Source organism: Cucurbita moschata, unplaced genomic scaffold, assembly GCF_002738365.1.
Source record: "Cucurbita moschata cultivar Rifu unplaced genomic scaffold, Cmos_1.0 Cmo_Scf00037, whole genome shotgun sequence".
Taxonomy (NCBI): domain Eukaryota; kingdom Viridiplantae; phylum Streptophyta; class Magnoliopsida; order Cucurbitales; family Cucurbitaceae; genus Cucurbita; species Cucurbita moschata.
In genome coordinates this window covers 1,717,193-1,727,176 of record NW_019268553.1, presented here as the reverse complement: position 1 = coordinate 1,727,176, position 9,984 = coordinate 1,717,193, and the positions used below count along the sequence as shown (strand labels likewise).

Genomic DNA, 9,984 nt, shown 5'->3' with positions numbered 1-9,984 from the left:
AAAGTTTCCACACCCTTGTAAGAAATGGTCTACTTCCCTCTCTAACAAATGTAGGATCTCACAATCCACCCCCTTAGGGCCCAACATCCTCGCTGGCACACCACCCAATATCTAGCTCTAATACCATTAGTAATAACCCAAGTCCACCACTAGCATATATTGTCCGCTTTAGCTCATTATGCATCACAGTCAGCCTCACGATTCTAAAACACGTCAACTAGGAAGAGGTTTCCACACCCTTACAAGGAATGATTCGTTCTCCTCTCCAACTGATACGTGATATCACTTATTTCGAAGGAAAAGATATTTATGGTTGCCACTGATAGCTACGACTAGTCCAATATGATATACGCAAATATTTGTTTATGAACTAAAACTTTGATCTAAAGTGAAGCAACGAAATCATTTGGGATCTCATTTTGATATCATTTTGCAGCTTAAAAACAAAAAAGAAAAGTTCTTATGAGTGTTTAAGCTGATCAAAACCTAAGATCTGAAGGTGAAGGGGAAAGATATGAGATTTGGATCCATCTGCTATCTGCAAACCCACTATCGATACCCAAACTTGAACCAAAATCCAACACCTGGCCTCTTCCCAATGACGTTTGATAACAATCTTAATAATATAATAAGCTCTCCAATAACCCATTTTGGAATCCAACTAATCTAATCTAACATAATTATAATCATCAAGAACGCCCAATGAACACAGATGGTGCCCTCTCATTGCCCCCTGCACTTAAACAACAATGAAATGGCTATCACTTTTCCTTTTTGAGGCCTCACTTTGGCATCAAATTAACAGAACATTTCTATCCTGATTACCCAATGAAACATGTCACCTAATGTCTTGGCAGTGTTTTGGGCAGCTGTTCATTTCTTGGCTGCTTGAATCTCATCATCACCTAGCCCTCTAATGATACCAAAGGAAACTAAAAAGGAATTTACAAAAAAGGTCATATGAAAGTTGAGAATACTAAAGATCATGCAACCAGAATATAAAAAGACTTGAAGGTATTTGTTTATAAACAGTAGTTGAGTATGTGGAGGCTGGGAGTGTGTGTATTTTGGTCATTTCCATAGTAGGGAAGGATAGAGATGATTCTGAAAATGACCCATGAGAGAGAATGGCAGGTATAAATATGGAGTAAAGATTGAAGCCTTGGATGCCATACAGTGATAACATTCGACGAAGAACAAGAACGAGAACGAGAAGAACGGCAGCTGCTTTCTTATGTTTAACTTGAGAGCAATGGTAGGCCATTGGAGTTGGGGTTTGGTGGAAGATGAAGTTTGGAGGAAGGGACCTTGGACTGCTGAGGAAGACAGGTTGCTTATGGAATATGTCAGGATATATGGTGAAGGAAGATGGAATTCCGTGGCTCGTCTTACAGGTAACTTTTCGTTCGTTCTTGAAAACGTCATTCTGGGTCTTGATACCCGAAACTGATCTTTTTATGGCATTTTTACTTAGGATTGAAGAGAAATGGGAAGAGTTGCAGACTGAGATGGGTGAACTATCTAAGGCCGGACTTGAAGAGAGGACAGATAACCCCACATGAAGAGAGCATAATTCTCGAGCTTCATGCTAGATGGGGCAACAGGTACCTTCTGAGTTCAATCTCTCGTGTCAGTAAAGATGTTCGTTTGTGTTCCTTTGAACCAATTCTACTTACTAACTATGAAATGTTTGGCTCAGATGGTCAATGATTGCTCGGAGCTTACCAGGACGAACGGATAACGAAATAAAGAATTACTGGAGGACCCATTTCAAGAAAAAGGAAAAGGACAGTTCTGATGCGAATGGGAAAGCAAAAGCTCGCCTTCTCAGAAGGCAGCAATTTCATCAGCAACAACTGCAGCAACAGCAGCAGCAGCAATACAACCCAATGGACATGAACAAAATCATGGCTCTACTAGAAGAAGAACACGACAAAAACAACATATCAGAAGCTTTGTCTTCCTCTGCTTCAGAGACAGAGAAGAGACAAAACACCACAAATTTCCACTCACAAACAGCTAACAATGAACAGAGTCTACTCTCTGAGCTCAATACCAATGGCTTTGTTCTACCTGAGATATTGAATGAAGGGCTCGAAGTGGGATGGGCTATGGAGCTTGGTGGGTGTCCATGGCAATGGTAGCTTTACTAGATTTTGTTCTTCTTTTGAGTTGGGTTTTTGTCTTACAAGAAGAGGCTTTTTGGGCCAAAGCTTTAAACCATGGCTTTGGAGTTAAATAATGAAATTGAGTTTGAGAGTTCATGATGTTCTTCATCAAAGAAGTGTTCTATGTTTGGTTCTACAAATGGATATTCAAGCTTTTGATGCTTGAACAAGAGCATAAACCAACATCTTTTCAATAATATAATACACCATTTTTGTAAATAAAAAAAGACATCCCCATATGAAGATAAGAACAAGTAGTCATTCTTAAAGCCAATGATTTCAAATGTGATCTAAGGGATTTTGAAAATCACCTTTTTTGATATTCTATCCTTCAAAGAGTATTAAACCCTAAAGAATGTAATCTTAATGTGATATCAAGCATGCTCTAATGGATATCAATATTCTCAAGATATTTGGAATTCCCTTCAAAAGTGACTTTGGTGCATATAATAAAGTACTATTCAATTGTATACCAAGATTCAATACTTAGAAATAATTCTGAATTCTTCTATGAATGAGAGAAATACATACAGATTTTACTCCTTTTAGTTCATTTGCACATCTTCAAGCTGCCACAAATTAAGCTCAAACTTCTCTGTTCTATGCTCTTGGCATTAGGAAGTTGGTCGCATAGATACCCACAAGAACGGATGCGAGTATAATCGATGCGTTGAACGACATCGAAGGGAAGGAGCTTGAGAGTCATCTTGTTCACTGATGCATTATAATGGTAGCCTTTCTGATGTGTCTGAACTATTTAGAGTCAAGATTTGATCCATTTACAAGATAAGCTGCAGTAGAAAGAAACTAGAGTTTTCACCCCTGCATCTCGGATTCCCTCTCGCGTCGATAAACATATACAGAATCACTATACACGACTCGTCCGACCCTTCTATTTCTCCTAGATCTTCTACTAACTATTCTCTTCTTTTCTCTTTCGACGACGGGTGATGTCGTGGGAACAAAATGGATACAGATCAATGGCAATAAAGCTGCAATGAACTGTATCAAAATCCCCACAGGCAAGCTTGAGTAGTTTCCTGATCTTATTCCAATCAAAGAAGCCAACCCGATGCCGAAAAAACCACCAACTATCGAAGACAAGCACACCGCCGATGCGAAAAATGAAATCAGGGATCCTTCACAACCTTTTGGACTTAAGCTTGCAAAGAGTACTGAAAATGGTAAAAGCTTAAACTGTGCAATGGTTTCGGCCAAACCCGAAAAACAAAGAGCAAACAACTCATTGGAAATGCCCAGCTTTAGATTTATCTGATTCACCAAAACAATGTCGAGGAGAAAGGAAGACGCGTACAAAATCTGCACCATGCCAATTAGCTTCTTCATGGATACTCGTTTCCAATAGCGGTCGTAAAGTACAGTGACCGAAAGAAGAACCAGTTGACTAACCACTCTAGACATCCCAATTATGGAAGGATCAAGATGAAGGCATTGTGTTTGATAGCAAAATATAGAGCCTGTTAGAAGAGGGACCATGGCAATGGAAGCCACAATCCAAGCCAGCGGTCGAAATATACTCGGATCACGAATAGCCGTTACGAGGTCCGACATCTGATTTCTAACATTTTCCATGATTGATTTACCATGAACATCAGGCTCTGGAAGTTGCAGCAAACCAAGGGATTCCTCTCTAGTTGCTGATGAGATTGAAAGTTGGAGAGAGAGTAGAATAGAAAAGAGAAGAAACATCTTTCTAGGCGGTGAACTCAGTAAGTTATATCCACCAAGGAAGTTGCCTAAGACACCACCAACAGCTAAAGCCATAAATGTATAAGATTGAAGGCCACAAATTTTGTTTGTTTGGCCAAATTCTGCAACAAGTGCATCTTTTGCAACTTCTGTTATGGATGCTCCAAGATTACTTAGAAGAACACATGCCATTAAAGCAGGAAGGGCTTCCCCTGCCACAGGGATCAATGCCAGAAATCCCCAAGATAGGACCTGCAACAGCACTGAGAAGCTTCTCAATTAGGCTTCATCACAATGCACATAAATATACCCAAAACAATTGGTCAAGAATACATCTCCATTGGTACGAGGCTTTTTGGGGAAACCAAAAGCAAAACCACGTGGACAATATCATACCATTGTGAAGGTCCGTGATTCCTAACATGGTATCAGAGTCATGCCCTTAACTTACCCATGTCAATAAAATCCTCAAATGTCAGAACAAATAAGTTGTGAGCCTCGAAAGTATAGTCAAACGTGACTCAAGAGAAGGAGTCGAGCCTTGATTAAGGGGAGGTTGTTCAAGGGCTCATAGGCCTCGTGGGAGGCTCTATAGTGTACTTTGTTCGAGGAGAGGATTGTTGAGGATGGTTGGGAGGGAGTCCCTCATGATCATGGATTTATAAGGAATACATGGGAAAGCCCAAAGCAAAGCCAAAAGAGCTTATGCTTAAAGTAGACAATATCATACCTCGTGATTCCTAACCAAACCCATCTTTACTTTGGAATAAGATTGAGTAATAGTTACATTATTGATTAAACTGAACGCGGAAGGGAATCTAATGCAGGATGAACTGGAAAAGAAAAGAATAAAGAATGAAGAAAAGAACTCCAAACAAGAAATACAGAAATGAAATGAACAAGAACATGGTTGAAATTCAAAGAGAAACCCAACATACCTCCAATTGAAACATAAGGAACTCTACGAGCACCACCAATATACAGAGCATCAGACAGAATTCCATACAAGGGTTTAGCAACCATAGGAAGGTTTCCAGAATTCTGCACGAGTTGCAATATGGAAGGATGAAGATTAAGGTAATGAGCCATGTGAAAGTTAAGAGCCAGCCATGGAAAGCACCTAAACCCCTGCACCCAATACCCAAGCCCACAGAGCAGCAACATTTGATAGCTACCCACAAGAGGAAACTCTCTTTTTCTGCCATTCCCTTCTCTTTTCTTGGCCTCTCTATACAAAACATGACCTGGGTTGCTCTCCACAAGCGTGTTGATGAAAATGCCTGTGGGTTTTGATGGGTTTTCGAAGATATTGGGGTTTCGATGGTGCAAACAGAGAATGTGCTTGGGAAAATAGAGCGGTGGCCTTCGTGGGGATCTGGGAAACGTGGGTTTCAGAGAGGGAAACGGAAAATCAGGGGCAAATAATGAACAAATCATGGCTGGGGGAGATTGAAATTGGAGAAAAATTAATGGGTCGCTAATGATCTGTTCTTAAAACGGGTTTTTGGGAGAGGCAGAGGAAGAGACAAAGGGAAGGATCTAGAAAGGTGAAGAGAGGGGTTTGGGGGAATCAAGAAATTTATGGTGTTTAGAATGGGAAGGAATGGAAGGAGAAAGAAGAAGAAGAGTGGAGCGCAGAGGTTTCCGGCTGAAGCCATGCTTCGTAGAGTGGCACCTGGAAGCCTTGAGGACTCCATTTTTGTCCTCCTTTCCGCTCCAAATTTCCAAGGGTCCACTCACCACGCGCCGCAATTTCCAATGCCTTCTATGTTGCTAAATTTTTAATTCTGTAACTTATTTTTTTTAAATATAATTAATATTTCAATATGTTTAAATTTGTAAAAAAAAATAATAATAAATATATATATATATATACTTTTAATCTCTTAATTTTTTTTAAAAAAATACTTTTATTAGCATAAGAATCAAAACTAAACATTCTTTACAACGTTATGAAAGTCACTACGTGTTTTAAAATCGTGAGGCTATATGTAATGAGCTAAAATGGACAATATCTGTTAGTGGTGAACTTGGGCTATTATAGAAAAAATAAATAAATATGGTAGGGTCTAAATTGTACCGTTATAAAATATATATATATATATATATATATATATATATTAAAAATATACATATTTATTTTAGAGTAAAAATTATAATAACCACACATTTTTACGAATATAAATTGGATATTTAAAAATATAAAGAATAAAAATAAAAGAAAATTTAAAATATAAATAAAAATTTGAGAAGGCTCGTGAGTGACCAGAATAGTGTAGAGCAAAGGCGAAGACGGGGGCCCATGAGGATCCGGTTTGGCCGTCCGTTTTAGAGAAATTGAGTGAAAGGGACCTTTTAGTCTTTTCACACAGTTCGAAATGGTCCACGCGCGCGAGTGTTAGTCACCTACGCTTCCCAATTAACCACAGCCTCAACTCGCTGAACTCAGCGCGTGGGCATTTGACTAATGACGTGGCTGTTTATAATCATATTTACTTTTTGAAAATAATTGTCGGGTTAATCCCCACCGTTTATTTTGTCAATGAAAAAATAAATAAAATGCATTTACCCCAAATTTTCAAGTCATATTCAACATTTATTTTTTTAAAATTAACTATTTGTTAAGTTGTAACATCAACTTTTAATTCTTTTAAATTTTTAAAAAATTTAAATAAATAAGTAAATAATGAGAATTTTAGCATTAAAGTAGACCCATTTTTTAAAAATATTTATAGATGAAATTTGGTGTATATTGGTGAAGCGTGTTTCAGATAAGAGCCAAATTTAATTGAGCATAATGTGATGGTTTGCCAAATAATTTGGTAATTGGGGATTGATTATGTATGTGAAGGGACATCCACACGTGCTTATGCAACTATACCAATTAATATTAGGGTTTAATGCACGTAAAAGCAACTTTAAAACAGATGGAAAGTCTTGTGGCACGTGGCGACCAAATATTAAGTAGGTTAAAGTATAATCAAGGTTCGATTTTAATTTCGTAAACGTGTGTCTGTTTAACTCTTTTACTTTGAAATAATAATAATAAAGTAAATATCTTTTTATTTGTATCTGTTCAAGTCACGATGCTCACTATAAATTAAATGTCTCGTGAAACTAATTGAGATGCATACAATATAACCTCGACATTCACGAATATTTTTAAAATAATTATGAAGTCTAATATTAATAGAGAGCATATACTCATCGGATTTGAAATGTTGAAAATTTAAAAATTAAAAAAAAAATTGAGAAACAGAAATTATTTAAATAATAAATTGAAACGTTTATAAACAAAAGCCCGTCTAGCTCAGTTGGTAGAGCGCAAGGCTCTTAACCTTGTGGTCGTGGGTTCGAACCCCACGGTGGGCGTTTTTATTTTTCTAGAAAAACCTTCATAATTTTGGTTAAATATTTGTTTTAATTCTATTTTTGGAGATCTTTGTATTTTCAATTAATTTTGTAGTTATTTTTATCAATTAATTAGATACATTTTTAATTAGTGTATAATATCTGTTTTAGTGTCCAATAATTTCCTAATTAATGATATTATTGTTTGAATTTTGCATTTCAATCATGAGTTGAGGGTAAAAAATGATCTCTTATATCCTTAATTTTTCTACAGCCCCTGAAATGCATCTAAAATTTCTTGGACAAAGAGAGAAAAACAATGGAAGAACATGATAAAGAGAGGAGAGGCTGCTAAAATTGCTTGATATGATGGATCAATCTTCATAACTTGTTTCCAACTCACCATTAAATGTTTAAATTACAAGAAGAACCAACATCTCTGGTTTTCAGTCCCAAACAAATTCCCATCTCAAATGACTCAACTTTCAAGTTAAATCATAATCACCCAGACAAACTTGGAACTTATTTTGCCTTTTTATTCAAACTCATGGGGCCAACTCAAAATTTGCATTCAAAAGATGAAGAACTTCACCCAGCGTTGATACTTTAAAATCTGGCTCGAGATCCATGTTGGCGTAATGCTCCGAGTTGTACCGTCCTGTTTCGTCTAGCAAACATGTGAAAGCTCCTGCTTGCTTCCCACATCCAACCTAGAAACGAAGACGTATGAACGAATGGACTAGAAAAGAGTAAATCCGTTGAAAGCCAAACAGAAAACGATACACTCACGTCATCTCTGAGGCTATCGCCGACCATAATTACTTCATTAGGCAGGACATCCCAAGAAGAGCAGATATGAAGTAGGGGAGCGGGATTTGGTTTATAATAACCAAATTCCCTGCTTAATGCTGGATGAAATGTCCACTGCAGCAATAGTAAGAAAAAGTTTAGTTGTCCATATTTTGGAACAAACAGATGTGCTGGTATAAGTTTACAATGAGAGATATCTAAAAAAGTAGTTTGATCCCACAAAAAAGAAGAGATTCTTCCTAATCAAGGAAGATCATTTTGTTCTATCGTTCCATGAAGCCCAAAGAAAAACACCAGCAAAATTCAACCATAGAATTTAGCTTGCTTCTTGAACAGATACCCCTATGAGCAAGAAAATACAGAGAGAGAGAGAAGATAAATAGAAGGGGAATTTTTCACATTAGGTGAACTAGAGTACTGAAAAGCCCAGATGTCAGAAGAAGCTAGAAAGACCTCAATTTCTAAGACCATAGGCCCGTAGCGATTTACCGAGAGGCTGCTAGTAACCCAAGACGTGAAATGCAGCCAGTCTATACAAATAATGTTCAAGGGTGAAACATCTACAGAGGGGCATTCTTAGAGACTGAAATTTCCTATGTACTAATGCCCCAAGAAGGTAACAACGAGTGTTGGAGCTAATGGAATGATCAAGACAGCTCAGTTCATATTAGGATGCCCGAACAAGACAGATGAAATCAAGAGCCTACTGGCTGAATGAGGATGAAAGCCTTATTAGAGTATCGTAAGCTCTAAGAAAATGCACTATTGTGGTTGTGATAAGGAGAAATCTCATGTTTTTAGTTTCTCATTCTTTTGCAATGGAAGACTATATTGGGGAACGAATTAAAAGCTCAAAATTTACTCCGATTCCAAACATAATAAGAAAGAATCCAGCTGCAAGTCTGAAAATTAAAAACATAACAGATGGCTGTAAATTGTAACTATAATTAGCAGAGAGCCTTATGAGAAAAATCAAATTTAGCTGTAAATTGTAATTAAAATTTGCAGAGAGTGTTGTAAGAAAAATCAAACTTACACCAAAACGCTGATGAAAAATATCGACAGCTTCCTTTATATTGCGAGTAATTAATCCCCTCCTGAAATGTAACATATTGACATTATAAATACAAAAAAGGGAAACAGAAAGTAAAGATATTACCACATCATATGCACAACAACGTATCTAGCTATTGCGCAAGTGCACAATTTTTCTGTTTATCATCTTTAATTCTTTTGTAAACATCAAATAAATTGAACATCGGAGTAGACACAAATTGATCAATTAGTTTGGTTCAAACCCATATGCAGTAAATTTTGAAATTTCACTTTAACATCTATTTTCTAATAAATTCACAGGACACCCGAGATATTCTAATGAGACTATACTAGATAAATTTACAAGAATCTCATTATGTTGAAACTTTATCTTCCTTCTCCTCCTCTTCCACTTGTTTCTTTTTGTTCTTTCTTTCCAGATAAATTAAAAGGCACCACCATGTGTGTTTTGTGTGGGTTGGGGGAGGGGTATGATTCAACCAACTTTTAGTTCTGTCACAGGAACATAGCTGATTCACGAGAGAACAGTAGCTCAACTACAGTTAAGGAAAGAGCTGGCAGACAAGATGGTTACAAAATGCAAGCCACCATAAGTTACAGTGAAGGAAGAAGAAGAAGAAGAAGAAGAAACTGTTTACCTTATATTCTTGGAATCGAGAAAGGTACAAAGCTCCGCAGCACCTGCACGTATAATCATCAAGAATTTGGTTGAGATAGCCAAAGACCCAACTTTTCACAATAAAAGTAACATGAATCTGAAGAGTTAAAATCCCTCATCTATTTAAGCTGTTGAGACAAGGGTGTTAGCGATTAGAAACTTGTAAAGAAAAACAATCAAATCAACACAGGGTAATCTAAAACACATGATAAATTGGGGGGGGGGGGGGGG

General features: G+C 37.1%; 3 protein-coding genes and 1 non-coding gene across 4 annotated transcripts in view; 2 read left to right on the top strand and 2 right to left on the bottom strand.

Moving 5' to 3' along the window:
- The first annotated feature begins 1,051 nt into the window (after positions 1 to 1,051).
- Positions 1,052 to 2,219, top strand: LOC111432153 (transcription factor WER). Its single transcript, XM_023068977.1, has 3 exons — positions 1,052 to 1,394; positions 1,475 to 1,604; positions 1,700 to 2,219. Exons 1-3 carry the CDS (start codon positions 1,235 to 1,237, stop codon positions 2,142 to 2,144), a joined length of 735 nt encoding a protein of 244 aa, XP_022924745.1. The 5' UTR covers positions 1,052 to 1,234; the 3' UTR covers positions 2,145 to 2,219.
- A 350-nt stretch (positions 2,220 to 2,569) lies between these two features.
- Positions 2,570 to 5,623, bottom strand: LOC111432152 (probable folate-biopterin transporter 9, chloroplastic). The gene is made up of 2 exons (XM_023068976.1): positions 4,817 to 5,623; positions 2,570 to 4,141 (listed from the first exon to the last, which is right to left on the bottom strand). Exons 1-2 carry the CDS (start codon positions 5,313 to 5,315, stop codon positions 2,985 to 2,987), a joined length of 1,656 nt encoding a protein of 551 aa, XP_022924744.1. The 5' UTR covers positions 5,316 to 5,623; the 3' UTR covers positions 2,570 to 2,984.
- A 1,554-nt stretch (positions 5,624 to 7,177) lies between these two features.
- Positions 7,178 to 7,250, top strand: TRNAK-CUU. Its single transcript has one exon. It is a non-coding gene; the product is annotated as a tRNA-Lys (tRNA).
- Positions 7,251 to 7,566: 316 nt separating this feature from the next.
- Positions 7,567 to 9,984, bottom strand: part of LOC111432183 (haloacid dehalogenase-like hydrolase domain-containing protein At2g33255) — a 3,322-nt gene continuing 904 nt past the window's right edge. Inside the window, exons 2-5 of the mRNA XM_023069023.1 lie at positions 9,734 to 9,776; positions 9,076 to 9,136; positions 8,019 to 8,153; positions 7,567 to 7,939 (exon numbers count right to left, since the gene is read on the bottom strand). Coding sequence (XP_022924791.1) covers positions 7,775 to 7,939; positions 8,019 to 8,153; positions 9,076 to 9,136; positions 9,734 to 9,776 — 404 coding nt within the window. The 3' untranslated portion in view covers positions 7,567 to 7,774. The remainder of the gene's footprint in view (positions 7,940 to 8,018; positions 8,154 to 9,075; positions 9,137 to 9,733; positions 9,777 to 9,984) is intronic.